Source organism: Mesocricetus auratus, unplaced genomic scaffold (genome assembly GCF_017639785.1).
Source record: "Mesocricetus auratus isolate SY011 unplaced genomic scaffold, BCM_Maur_2.0 contig_13323_pilon_obj, whole genome shotgun sequence".
NCBI classification, from domain to species: domain Eukaryota; kingdom Metazoa; phylum Chordata; class Mammalia; order Rodentia; family Cricetidae; genus Mesocricetus; species Mesocricetus auratus.
This window is the reverse complement of record NW_024433383.1, coordinates 16,353-31,293: the sequence shown is the minus strand read 5'-3', so window position 1 is coordinate 31,293 and position 14,941 is coordinate 16,353. Positions and strand designations below refer to the sequence as shown.

The window sequence follows — 14,941 nt, the reverse complement described above, 5'->3', positions numbered from 1 at the left end:
TACTTGGGAATCCACCCTGCCTAGTATTATAACCTAGAGTTATCTGAAAGAAAGGAACCTCACTTGAGAAAATGCCTCCATAAGATTGGCCTGTGAGGCATTTTCTTAACTAGTGATTGGTGAGAGAGGGCTCAGCCCATTATGAGTAGTGCCATCCTAGGGAGGTGGTCCTGTTTTCTCTAAGAAAGCAGGTTGAGCAAACCACGAGGAGGAAGCCACCAAGAAGCAATCCTCCATGGCCTCTAAGACAGCTCCTACTTCCAGGCTCCTGCTCTACTTGAGTTCTTGGATTGACTTCCTGTGATGATGGAAACATAAGGAAATATACACCCTCCTCACCAACTTGCTCTTGGCAGTGGTGTTTTATCATTCAGCAGAAGTACCCTGACTATCACAGTGTCTGGTTGCATTTATCAGTGTTTGACAGCAAGTATCACAAAACAACTTGAAATATCTTAAGCCTGAGAGTTCACTGGAAGTATGCAGGTGTCCTACAGAATTTAGGGACAGAAATATAATCAAGACTTTGAAAGATATTGGAACTAGAGTCTGAAAAGTAGCCAGGATGCAGCAGTATGTTCCTGACCACTTCTCTTGGCATTGTGACCTCGGTCCTCTTTCCCTCACTAGAACTGTTTTCTCTGAACTATCATTTAGAAGATAGTTTGGTGTCTCAGTCTGTCAGTCCAGTCATAGCATCAGCTGATCTCAAAATCCTGAAGTGAAGAGAGGTCACAGAGATCCAGTGTCAGCAGAATAAGACTCCAGATGTCTGTTCGTGAACAATCATTGAGTGTTCAGTAGGTTGAAGTTTCTTTCTATTTTCAACTTACAGGTCAGTGAGACATTGCAGAGCAGCACCCACAGTACCACTGCTGAGGAGCTGGTTCTGGTGAAGCAGCAGGTCCACGTTCAACATCAGCAGCTGGAGGAGCAAAACCATTTGTTGATGGATTATCAGAAAAAGGAGGAGGAATTAAAAACTGAAGTTACCTTTTTACAAGAGAAAATTAAAGTATATGAAATAGTAACGATAGATGCCAGCTAGCTTGTTACAGCTTTGTATTTTTCTTATTCATGTTTATTATGCATGTGAATTAGAAACTTTTATAATAAGTCAAACTCTTTGACTATGGAAATAATTTATTTCAAAAGTAATTGAGAATCTCATACTAACTGGATATGTCACACCAATATAGTTGTTAAGATAATACTGTCCACTAATGTATTCCTTAATGTGGTATGCATATGTTACCTGAAGTCCTCAGTAGAAGCTAAATTTATAACTCCAATATCTATCTTGTCCCTTATGAATTATTCCTATTTATTTTAGCTTTGATACTGAAATTGTGAAAATGCTTTTGTCACAAGGTAAAATTCTGCAGATCATTACAAAAATTAAATGCAGTTAATTATGTATGCAAATTATGTTCTAATTCTTGGAAACATTTAGGCATTAAGGTTCTTTGGGTCAGGGGGTGGCATTATGTATCACATATATTATAATCTTAAATTCTAAGAACAACTCATCCTGAAAGCTTTGCCTCCCTGAATTCAAGTGAGAAATGTAAATTGAAAAGTGATTTGTTGCTGGCTGCTGTACTTCCACACCAGAATTGGGATTCAAATGGCTTGGGACAGGGCAGAGCTCTTGCACCACACTGCCTTTTCCTATGTAAAAATGTGTTACCATCCATAGCAAATCAAAAGCACAATCTGATTTAAAGTTGTAGGCTCAGAAAATTCATTTTAGGTATGATGTGAGTCCTGAGCTTGAACAGACGTGAATTAGGTTGTTCCAAGTTCGAGACGCTGCTTAAAAATTCAATTTATAATAGAATTATTAGTTGGCAACCATTAACCATCATGGGAAACTGTATAATTCAGGTCCTTTGGATCTCATTAGCCTGGCAGTCTTTTCTTTTCCTTCTTTTTTCCTTCATTCTTTCTTAGCAGTGCTGGGAAGAGAACCCAGGAAATCATACATGCTAAACAAATCAGGGTATATAGTTTTAATTTAAAAATTCATTTTATTTTTATTATTTAAAATTTTTCACACAATATATTATTATCATATTCTTTCCTGTTCTCCCTGATGGCTCCCACCAACCTTAATTAAAAAATTTAGTCACATCAAATATAATTCAGTATTCCTAAGAAGGTGTGAGCTGCTCTAGAACTCTTGTTTGCTCCTACGTGTCTAGGACAATTGAGGGTGGACACAACACAACAGTTACTTTTTATAGAATGATGTAAGAAGTGTGACTTCTATCTGCCTTTTGTTGATAAAGTTAAAACAAAGTTACCAGAAATTGTTATACATTGATTGTTTCAGAGCAAAACAATTGTAGGGGATTAAAAAAACAAACTTAATGCAAAGTTCTTCAATTGTTTTAATATGTACTTCAAAGTCCTGGATTGGACATTTATGTCATCGTTCTTCTGTTTTCACTAGATTCACGAACAGCAAACAGATGGTGCGAAACTTGAGTTTGCAGAGGAAAATGTGGCAGAAGAGGAATCAGGGATTTTTTCAGCATGCTCTCAGGCTGGTTTACAGAACACTGGTAAATTTTAAGTGTAGATCTTGTTACAGTACTTTTACACCCAATAATCTGATGACCTTTCATGGTCATCTTCTCATTCAGTTTTCTCATCTTTAACATGAAAGTCCAGACTCTTCATCTCTTTTGTCCTTATCATTTCTCACACTCTATGTTTCTAAATTGTTTGAAACTTTGTTAGATTTAGTGATTCTACAAACAGGAGGAGAGAAAAAGTGGTCTTTAATCACACTGGGATTTTTATGAGAAGAGTAAGTTATCACTATAAGGATGTTTTTAAAGAGTCACAAGTATTTTTAATACACACAAGTATTTCTGCATTGTCATAAAGAAACTTGGACCAAGGTGTGCCTTTCCTTCTGTTCTGATGACACAGACACACACATCAATCATGAGAGTGAGCTGTCTTCTCTGCCAGAGAGTGAAGACAGTAAAGAACATGAAAAGCAGCTTCAGGGGTTAGAGAACCCTGTGAACGCCTTAGAGCAGCAGCTGAAAGCAACTGAAGCTCATTATGGAACAGAGATCCCGATGGTTCAGGGAAGCGTTGAGACCATCCACGGACAGTCAGCACATCCGAGGTATCCATCTTGTGCTAGAATACCAGGAAAATAGAATAAGGGATGATTACAGATACATATGGTAGACATGCCATTGGAAGTATAGAGAACATACTAGGACTCGTGTGTTTTGGTAGAGAATATGGAACTTGACTTCATTTATATAAATGATGAAACCAGATAGGAAGGGACCAGTAGACACATTAGGTCTAAAGGGTAGCAGTCAATTCAATGTTTACCAAACTGGTCTTTTTCAATTTGGGATAAATACCTATAAAGCTTACAGAATGAAGTCATTGCCCATGAAGTGTCAGGATCCCAGGTATTGCACTTAACATCAATTAGGATTTTATCACAGAGAAATAGGATGCAAGCATCAAAGATATCTTTGTACTATTTGAGATTGTAGCATTATTTATATTACTGAATGTTTGAAAGGGCTAGATGCCATCAGAAGTTAAGAGATAAAGCTAGACAATGACATCAGTTGTGTATGGAAAGTTTTAGACAGAACAAAACGTGAAAGAGAATAGGAGAAAGAAGAGTAGAGCAGAAAAGAAAAAGGAAGAAATTGGAAAATTAAAATGGAGAATGGAACAAAGAGGGCAGTATGGATACACGTGAATGGGGACTGGGTAATTTTGTTTCCTGAAAATGAAAACTACAGTTTTCTAGCTTTTTCCTCTCCTGTGTTCCTAAATGTTCATGTTGCTTTATTTTTATTATGGGTATTAAACATTTTAGAATAACATAAATTAATGAATGCTTGTAGAACAATGTAAAATAGAGACATATGCTGAAGACTACACGAAGAGTAGATTAACAACAACAAAGTCCAAAAGTCATAATGTAACTGGGAACCTTGTCTTCCTGCCCCTGTATCTCATTTCCACTGATGGTAATCATTCTGAATGTTGTTTTGTTGGTGTGTGTGTGTGTTAAATATGTTTTAATAAAATTGGTATTTTGTTGGTCTTTTTACTAGACAATGTATCTTTAATAACCATAAAACTAAGGCCGGTATGAATATCTTAATATACTTTATAAAATGGTGTGAAGTTTATCTGTTGATCTGCAAAAATTCTCTTGTCATCACATTACTTTTAAATGTAAAAGTTAGACAAAAATGGACTTATGTTACAGTATCTGTAAGCCTTGGCATATCATGTTTCATGTTTTGTTTCCCCCTTTCCCACTATATGAATGTATGCTATAAACTTTATAAAATGACTCAAAACCCTTACTAACATTAACCACCATGTTTTGTTTATATTTAGTGTTGATTCAGTGGTATTCAAAGACAATGATTCACAGAAAACTGTTTGCCGTGGAAATTCTCGACCTGACCACGTCATCATCGTCATAGAGGTAATATTTCTTCCCTTTATTTTTAAACATTAAATACCTTGATTTTTCTTACTATCATTTTTATGAATGTGTTTTCTTAACTATTTACTAAGGAGAAAAGTTTTAATACATTTTTTAAAGACTTGCATTTTTTCTTAGCCCAAGGAAAAATGAACACAAGTACTTGCTTTTTTTCTTTTGTTTTGTTTTTTGTTTTTTGTTTTTTATTTTTTTGTTTTTTTGTTTTTTTTTTTTTTTGCTTTTTGGTCATGGTGGGTTTTTTCTCTCCTTTTTTTATTTATCTTTTTAGGCATGTTACTCTCAGTTCCCGCTCCCTTTCCTCCTCCCCTGGACCCACAATCCTCCCAAGCCCCACCCTACTCCATCTCCCCTCCACTTCTCAGGGAGGGTAAGGGCTTCCATGAGGGATTTTCAGAGTCTGCCATATCATCCAGGGCAGGGCCTAGGTCCTCCCCTATGTGTCCAGACTGAGAGAGCATCCCTCCATGTGGAATGGGCTCCCAGAGTCTATTTGTATGCCAGGAATAAGTACTTCCCTATTCCCCAAGGTCCCATAGATTGCCGAGGCCTCTTCTCTGAAACCCAGGTTGGGGGGAGGTGGTCTGGATCCGTGTCATGCTGGCCTCTCAGTCTTCAGTCTGGGGTCCATGCGTTCATGGGGTCAGTTGCCTCTGTGTGTTTCCCTACCCTGATCTGGATTCTTTTGCTCAACACTCCTCTTTGCAATTGGGTTCCAGGAATTCAGTTAAATTTTTAGCTGTGGGTGTCTGCCTCTGCTTCCATCAGCCCCTGGATGAGGGTTCTAGGATGGCATATAAGGAAGTCATTAATCTCATTATCATGGGAGGGCATTTAAGGTAGCCTTAATGCCAGTTGGTGTCATTCTTGAAGATCCCTGAAGATCTCACTAGTGCCAGATCTCTTCTCCAACTTATAATGGCTCTCTCTGTTATGGTATCTCTCATCCTTCTCTCCTCTATTCTTACCCTGGCTCAACCTACTGCCCCCCCATGTCCTCCTCTCCCCTCCTCATTTCCCCATCTCTTTCTCCCATCCCTTCTCCACTTCCCTCCCCCAATCCAATTAGGAGATCTCATCCCATAACCCTTCTCCAGGTTACCATGAATCTCTATTTAAGTGTCCTCCCTGCTTCCCAGACTCTCTGCCCTGCTCCATGTTTAAAATCCATATATGAGTGAGTACATACCATGTTACCTGTACTCCACAAAATTTGAAAATTTAAAGGAAATGGATGATTTTATGGATAGATATCACTTGCCAAAATTAAATCAAATTCAGATAAGCATTCTTAATAGATCTGTAACCCCTAATGAAATAGAAGCAGTCATCAAAAGTCTCACAACCAAAAAAAATACCCTGGCCCACAAGGCTTCAGTGAAGAATTCTGACAAAAATTCAAAGAAGAGTTAACTCCAATACTCCTCAAACTGTTCCACACAATAGAAGCAGGAGGTTCACTGCCAAACTCTTCAATTACCTTGGTACCCAAGCCACAGAAAGACAAAACTAAGAAAGAGAACTACAGACCAATTTCTGTTATGAACATTGATGCAAAAATACTCAATAAAATACTAGCAAATCAAATCTGAGGACACATCAGAAAAATCATCCACGTGATCAAGTAGACTTCTTTTTTTCTTATCTAAGTATGGTAAATTTTGTTTAAACTTTGTCCTGATTTATTTCATTTTGATTAAAGTATAGTGACATTAGCTCCTCTGTTCCTTTTCCATTCTCAGGTCTCCCCCATGTGCCCCTCTTACTTCTCAGCTTCACATCTGTTTTCTTTATTATTATAACACACACACACACACACACACACACACACACACACACACACACACGACTGCCTTATGCTTGGGAAATCAGTTTCAGTACCCTGGTCTTTCCACTGTGGGGAAACAGAACAGGTCATCTTTCTACCAGTGTTCAGGAATGCCCAAGATCCCAGTTCCTGGTGCTTATGAATGGGTCCTCATGTAGCAAAGGTCATATCTTCATAAAACTCTTGGAACAGTGAATGACACATAGGGAAACATCCCGGAGCTCCACTCTTCAAATCTCCAGCAGCAGAGCTGTGATCTCCATCTTGGTTTTTTGTTTTTTGGTTTTTTTTTTTTTTTTGGTTTTTAAGAGACAGGGTTTCTCTGTATTGTTTTGGAGGCTATCTGTCCAGCCGGCCTTGAACTCACAGAGATCCGCCTGCCGAGTGCTGGGATTCAAGGCGTGTACCACCACCACCCGGCTCCATCTTGTTCTTATTGTAAATTTTTAAGTATACTGTCAAGCTAACTAGCTTAAATATTGTGAAATGACAGATAAAATTAAGGGATTGGAAATTTACTCATATAAAGCAGGATTTTATTTTGTTTCAAATCCTTTGTTGAATTTCTGTTGAACATTTGAAATATGGAAAGAAAAGCACCTCTGTTGGTTACGGCTTTGACCTCTAAGAGAGTTCACATATTTAGTAGGTAGCAATTAAGTAATTTACTGGAGAGATTTATATGTGCGTATGCAGAGTGATTGGTACTTTTGCAAATAGCTGTTGCAACTAAATTAAAAAAAGGTACTTGTGTACAGATGAGTTCATACTTTCTGGCCATGTTTCTTTGCAATCTCCACAGATGTGGATTTTACATTTAAAAAGAATTAAATCCTTTTCCCAAGTAAAGGTGTTTATATAAAATCTTTATTCTATTGTGGTGATACATTTTACATTTCATATGAATTCTTATTGAAATAATATTTTTAGTGATATTTTAAACATCTTATTAAAACAAGAATCATTGCATGTGGCTATTTTGGACATTTATTTTATTTAGATCAGTGGTTCAATAACTTTATGGTTGGGGTCAGTGCAACATAATGAACTGTACTAAAGGGTAGCAGCATTAGGTAGATTGAGAACCACTGATTTAGAGTGACCATAAGGTTTAGTGACACTACAGTCAGTGTTTTACTATAAATAATAGTACTCAGATGTGAGCACAGAAGTAATACTAATGCTCATATATATTAATATAATATGTTAATCATTTTATCAATATATTATCTATATAAGTAATTATAATATTCATTAATTAATTATAAATAATTATGACTGTTTAACTGTTTTAGTACTTACTGTACTTGGTGGTAGACTAATACATGTAATCATAAATAATATCACAAATAAATGAGCATGTACAGGAACAGTCCAGGTCCAGAGAACAGCCAGCTGTTGATCTCAATGAAGCTGAATGTAAGTGCCTTGTCTTTGATGCCATAATGAAACTGTAACACATATGCATATTACATGAAAGCTTTGTGCTTCTGAAAGAATTTGTAAAGAACTTTAAAGTTTATGAAGGTATTCCACTTATTGAAAAACCATAGGCTATAGAAACATTACAAATCCAGTACCCTTCAAATGCTATCAGCACACACATTTGTGCATTGCAAGATGGCAAAACATTCTGGAGGCACAGATTTGAAGCAGGAGGGAAATGGCTCACTGCTACTGGTTCAGCTGTGTGGATTCAAAGAAGGCATTGTCCCTGCTTTTGTCATCCGTGCCCCTAAAGGGACTTCCTTGTTACCTATCTCAATCAGTATGTATCTGAAGCTTCTAACTATATATAATTCTAAATATAATATAAAATATATTTCTACACAGACAACATATTAATATAATTAATCATGTCATAATTATATGTTACATAGATGGATGAGATGCCTGAGCCATTTACACAGAACCAAGAAAAAACAGAGTCATTTAGTTATCTACATGAACTAAATGAGCATGTACAGGAACAGTTCAGGACCAGAGAACAGCCAGCTGTTGATCTCAATGAAGCTGAATGTAAGTGCCTTGCCTTTGGTCACTGAGACAGGAGATGTTTCAGTCTGATGTACAGCCAGGTTTGTAAACCCTCAGTATAATTGAAAAATTATTATAGTTTGTCCTCTAAGTTTCCCTAAGTAAATAAAAAATTGAAGAATGCACACACAAACACGTTATAAAAAGAATTTATAGAATTAGAGGTAACATTTAAAAATTTCGATGATTCAAAAGTAGATGGTGGTGACTCTGAGGTTTTTTTCTTCAAAATGAGAAAACTGAGGCTAAAGCTGTTGTTTGTATGCTATAAGGTCATAATTAAATGTTATTGCAGATTTAACCTCTAACACTCTCTTCTATTCTCTCAGGCTGTTGAGGGTGCTGACCTTCTAGAATTTCTTACAATATCAACCTTCTCTAGTAAATTTAAAATGTGGCTAAATTCACAACACTTGATGTATATTAGGAGTCTGTCTATTTCCATATGTATAATAAACTATATTATATATGTGTGTTGTGTTCTTTATTATAGCAAACTACTAGACATTTTAGGGAGATTTCATGTTTATGTACAGTAAGCAAGGAAACTTCCTGCAACATGACAGTAAAGCTCGGCAGCAGGCTTTTAATAGGATGAAGTGACGGAAAGTTTTGCTAATAGGATGGTTTTATTATTACTATTAGCATCTGATGGTAAGCTTGGCCTAGATGTACACATCTGCTATCTCAACACTTAGAAGGCTGAGGCAGGAGCATCACAATGTTGAAGGCTAGCTTAGGGTATGCCAGTGAGACCCTGTCTCAAAAAACAAAGCCTCATTGTGAATTTAAATTGGAGGCAATTCCATTTCCCTACATTGTGTCTTACAGGTATTGTTGATGGGTATTCAGATGAAAAAATTCTTTTGGAAAGAGAAATTCAGGAAAAGGCCTGCATAGTAGGTCATATAGATCAGGAGTTGCTATGCATGAGCGGGAGACTTCCAAAACTTGAAGAAGAGCAACAGCAAATACAGGAGGAGCGAGCTTTGCTGTCCAGGCAGAAGGAGGCCATGGGAGCAGGGGCTGGCCCAGTGGAGCAGCGTATGTACTGAGACTTTGTGTCTTTTAGTTCCTCTCCTGTCTTTACTCTTCAGATGCTTATGTGACAGACTATCCTCTCCAGTGCTGTTATTACAAACTTGAAAAATCATAAAATACACTTTAAAAGCAAATGAATTAATAGCCATTTTCATTTTTCATGTAATCATATCTTCTCTTTTGCCTTTTAAGGCTTTAACTGTTAACAGGACAATAGAATTATTCATTTCTGCTCACACATCTGTATCAAAAAGAAAAAAGCTACATTTATTGAGGCTGCATGCTTAGGAAATGGGTAAAGAGAGATCTTTTATTGGGAGAGAGGTCATGAGTGTGTTGTGAACCCTCATCGCTGCTGGTCATGGGCAGGTGTGGGCAGTGTGGGCTTGCCAGCCAGAGAGCAGAAGACATCTGACATCTCCTTTAGAAGCATTCACAGAACATTTAACTTCATAATGGCTGATTGTTACATCTTGATTTTATAGCTTGTTGAGTGGGAAATATGTGTCTTTGTGTTTGTGACTATGGACTTTAAATCCTACTTATCCAACCTTCTTTGATTTTAAATGTATAGTTTGGATCTATAAATTTGGAGTTTCTCTAGTTTTATCAGCATAGAAATAAAACATACATTTTCCCCTTTGTGGGGGGGTTGCTCAAATAGTTTGTCACAGGTTTAGGGCTGGAATTTTTAAGATTTAAAGATTTCATGTCATACATACAACATATGCAAGAGACATGGAACTGTGGGTAGCAGTGACATCAGCATTTTAATGTGTGCAGATGTGAATTATCATATTTCAGGGAGATGGAGACATGAGTATAGTTTTGTTTCCTCTCCTAGGGCCAGCAGATGTTGCATTTGATGCAGCTCCTGGATCAGGTGTTTGGACAGTTGCATGCAATGTTGTTGGGTGGGAGACTCACAACTCAAAGTTTGGGTGACCCTAGATTTTCAACTTACTTTTCTAATTTACAGATGCCTGTTGTGTTCCTTTCATTTTCTTTTAACAGAACACAGCTTAATTTACAATGAAATATGTTTTGGCTTGCTATTAACACCTGAGGTTCATACTTACCTCAGGTATTATCTTATTTCTTCTGTTTTTGCACAGAGCCCAAAACCATTTTGATTTTTCATAAGAAAATGTTGAGTCTCTTTAAGAAACAAAGTACTTTTTCTTTTCTAAAAATGCATTATTTTTTGTTTATTTCTTTTTTTTTTTGAAACAATGTTTTTAAAATACCCATCCCAGTTCCTTCTACTCCCCATCCTCCCACTCACATCACCATCTCCCCTCCCCCATCCACTGCCCTGAGAGGGTGAGGCCTCCCATGGGGAGTCATCAAAGTCTGTTATATCATTCAGGGCAGGGCCAACACCCTCTCTCCTGTATCTTGGCCAAGCAGGGTATCCATTCATAGGGAATGGGCTCTAAAAATCCAGTTCATGTACTAGGGATAATTACAGATTTCACTACCAGCAGCCGCATAGACTGCCCACACCCCCCTAACTTTCACCCACATTCAGGGAGCGTGGTTCAGTCTTATACAGGTTCCCCAGCTGTCCGACTGGAGTCAGCTCCTACTTGCTTGGGAAAGCTGTTTCTGTCGGTTTCCCCAACATGGTCTTGACCACTTATCTCAAATTATTGTTCCTCCCTCTTTACAGTTGGACTCCAAAAGTTCTGCCCAGTACTTAGCTGTGGATCTTTGTAACTGCTTCCATTAGTTACTGGATGAAGGCACTATCATGCCAGTTAAGGTAGTCATGAATCTGATTACAGGGGTAGGGTAGTTAAGGAAGCCTCTCCACTGTTGCTTATGTTCTTCATTGGGGTCATCCTTGTGGATTCCTGGGAAAGTCCCTAGTGCTAGGTTTCACAACCCTCATAATGGCTCCCTCTATCAATTTCTCTTTCCTTGCTCACCCTCTCTGTCCTTCCCCCACAGGAGGGAAGGCTTATCTGTTAAAGGGTAGCCTCACATCGAAAGATAAACAAATTGTTTTTATTTTTTGAATATATTAAGTCTCCGTTCTCTGATTTTTTTTCATAGTTTTCCTTGCAAAACACAGAAGTTGTTAAGCTCATGGTATCAAATGGATACGTTCATTTACTAAGAAGCATTTTGTCTGGTTTGGTTTGATATTAACACATAACAATGACAATATTTTAGGAAAGATATTTTCTTTCCTAAAATCTGAACACAGTGTTGCCACGTTAGTCAGTGTAATAATTCTACAACGTTATGTTCTCCTTTTGTTTTTGCTATCTATACTTTATCACCTACATTAACAACAGCTAATCCTCACAAGGTCCTTTCTATACCCCAGACTCTAATCTTTACACTCATTAGTTCATTTCATCCCCAATTGCTCACATAACAAAACTGAAGACCATCTTATCAAATGTCACATAGGAGAAAAGTAGTAGATGTAGGAAATGAATCTGCTCTCATGCACTAACCACATGGATCCCCATATGTGCTTGTGTTCCCTTGTTGCACAAACTTGTAAACATGAAGAGGGACCTCAGGGATATGGAACTAATGTGATAAAGTACAAGACTAATCAGAAACCCTGACTGTCATCTCCTTCCTCTTTCTGTTCCCTTTTCTCAGTTAACATTTTAACAGTATCTGCTTACTGTATTCATTGTGTATGCACATACAGGTGAGTATTTGCTTTGAAATGTACTTAGTTTTGCCTATGGTAAAAAATGTGGTCAGTGTTTTACGTTTTAATTCAACTGAACTTTGTTCTTTTCCTAATCATAAAAATGTTTTATTCTGTATTTACTACATTGTTCTCACAAACATACTTTTTGTAACAGAAACTCTGAACAAAGGACACATGGACCAGGAGCAACTGCACACTGTACCTATGGAAAGTGTTGGCATGGCTGCCGATGAGCTCCAGGCTGATGCACTGCAGCCTGAAGATGTCTCTGCCCAGGACTCTTCTGAGCTTCTAAAGACCCTGACTCCTGTCGGTGGCCTTAAACAAAACTGCAAAGGTTACCGATGTCAGGAAGCACAGTTACTAACCCTGGAGCAAGGAAAGTCAAAACCAGAACTTCTTCAAAAGAAGATCAATATTCTTCAAATTTTACTAGTAGAGAAAATAGCTGAAGCCACCGTTAGTCAAGCTCAACTGGAGGCCTTTCAGCAGTACGTGAAGTACCTCCAAGAGAAGAGAACATCAGAACTAGAAATGACAGATAGGTACAATGTAAATCCTCTGACAGGAGACAACACAGTATTAGACATCTACACATTAAGTATGAGACTAGAACAGTTAGAGAACCAAGTAGCTGAAATGCGTTCTAGTTTCATTGCAGAGAAAAAACAACTCGAAATTACAAAGAAAAGGGTTTCTGATATAGAAAACATACTGAAGCTACAGATGCCTCTAGATGAGGACACTACAAAAAGGCAGGAGATTAAAGAAAATGAAAGAAGCCTTCAAGATTTGGATATATCTGAGGTTAGTTTTCACTCAAGATTTGAATATCTCTGATGTTAGTTTTCAGTGTGATTTTTTTCAATTAAATGATCTAGGTAACTCTTTGTTCATTAAGTTGACTGATACTTTACTAATAAGTCTGGTATTTGGTTCATATCAAACAACTTATATGTAGTGAGACTTCAGGAGAATACACTGTTTAAAGCAGAGGATTCAGTTCATTTCACTCAAACATTTTGGTTCATGAAATTTGTGGCACTTGGGCTCAGAAAGCTCCACTTTGAGATAGTGGGGTTACTTCCAGACAGAACTCCCAATAAGGTGAGGGGTACCTTGAATGGTTATGGAAAAGGCTTTTGGATGACCTGATTGGCTACCTGAGGCCCAGCTGCTCACAATCGGCCCCATGAGGTTTAGCTGTCTTATTCCTCCCATGTTAGACTTGTCATTTGCTGACAGACTATATTAGATGCTGTTCCCAACACTAGAAAAAAGCTATAGACACAGGTCAAATTATGTTTAACACTGTGTGTAGTTTTATTACCATCATAGAGGCAAGTGAAAACTATGTTCTGTGGTCTTCAAATATGATTACCAGTTGTAGTAGTAAAGTTACTCACTGAAACAAAAGAAATATAAAAATACTGCATGGAAGCTGAATTTTCTTAGACTTATGTGATTTACTGCCTTAGATTCTTTATAGTACATATCCTTTGTAGCCATCTCCTTAAGAAGTGAAAAGTTTTCACAGTAATATTCTACTAAGCTCTTAGAAATTGTATACCTGGTGAGTTTTCATTGTTTCTAGGGGGAAAATGTGTTGGAAATCTTATTAGAGATCTGATACCATAATTATTTCTTACCACACAAAAGACAACACAAAGAATTTGAGTTTCTCAGTATTTACAATCTAAAATAATAGAAATGTGGTATTTATAATAATTAATTTATATTTAAATTGGTAGTATTTTCACATATGGGACTTTTCCTACAATCACTTGCAACTATTTTACTGTGGGTACTAAATATTAAAATAGTAGTAAGACTTCCCCCTATAGCATCTAAGAGATATCTTAGTCAATTCTGGCAGATTTTGAGAAACATGATATAAATTTGTAATTTTGAATGGCAATAACATATGTTAACACACACACACACATATATGACATGATTTTATCCTCTGAAAATTGATTTTATTATTTCCATAGAAAGTGATGTTTCTGAAAAACATCCTTGCTGATTTTAACAAGCACTGGAATGTTGTCCTCTGACTGGAGGCAGCCATCCTTAGCAAAAGTATATTATAGTGTAGGAGTGATTTGGACAGTCATGTTTCTCATGGTTTCTGAATGGTCTTCTCCTTCCAACTCTCACTCAGACAAGAGTTGATGTCATTCATGCCAGTGGAGACCGTGGATTTTTGGATGAACTTGAAGCTCTTGGAGCCAGATCGGTGTCTCACAAAGAACGAGACCGTTATAAAGAACAAGCATACAGCCATGAAGAGCTTTTGGTGAGATGAGCAACACAGCCCCTAACGCATCCAGTTCTACCTCTCTTCATTTCCTCTCAGTGCTTTCCCTAGATGTGTACCTTAACCATCAGTAGCAGGGAAAGTCTTTGGATTTAGAGAAAACTTCCATTGTTACATTTCTTTAGCAGTGCCTGCTTGTTTGGTTGTCCTTGGGAATACTGGTTGTGGGGATGCTTTTAGTCTATACTCTGTGAGGTTGGAGAAAGGTGTGTGTTAAACAGAACCAAAGATGCCAAGAAAACAAAAACTGATAATACAAGTGCACTTCTCCCTGTTCTGACCACAGTGTGGACAAAGTGTGTGGAGACTGTGAGGACTGTGGGTGATTTTCCTGTTTCCATGCAAGTGAGACTTGAAGCATAAACTGTGCTCTCTGTGTTCATCCTTAGATTGTTTGTTTGGGGGGGCTTTGCTTTGTTTATTTGATTAGAGAACACAGGACAAATTAGTCTGTACACTGCAGGTGTTTCAAGGTTGCTAAAGACTTATTAGTGACACTTTTCATTTTCCTGGAAAGAACATTTG

The 14,941-nt window shown here is 37.5% G+C and overlaps 1 protein-coding gene across 1 annotated transcript in view; it reads left to right on the top strand.

The window, feature by feature from the left end:
• LOC121138470 (A-kinase anchor protein 9-like) overlaps positions 1-14,941 on the top strand; it is a 28,380-nt gene that overhangs the window by 12,444 nt on the left and 995 nt on the right. The window contains exons 4-10 of the mRNA XM_040741153.1: positions 2,456-2,567; positions 2,941-3,145; positions 4,402-4,492; positions 8,219-8,357; positions 9,207-9,419; positions 12,251-12,903; positions 14,261-14,395. Of these exons, the coding sequence (XP_040597087.1) occupies positions 2,456-2,567; positions 2,941-3,145; positions 4,402-4,492; positions 8,219-8,357; positions 9,207-9,419; positions 12,251-12,903; positions 14,261-14,395 (1,548 nt within the window). The remainder of the gene's footprint in view (positions 1-2,455; positions 2,568-2,940; positions 3,146-4,401; positions 4,493-8,218; positions 8,358-9,206; positions 9,420-12,250; positions 12,904-14,260; positions 14,396-14,941) is intronic.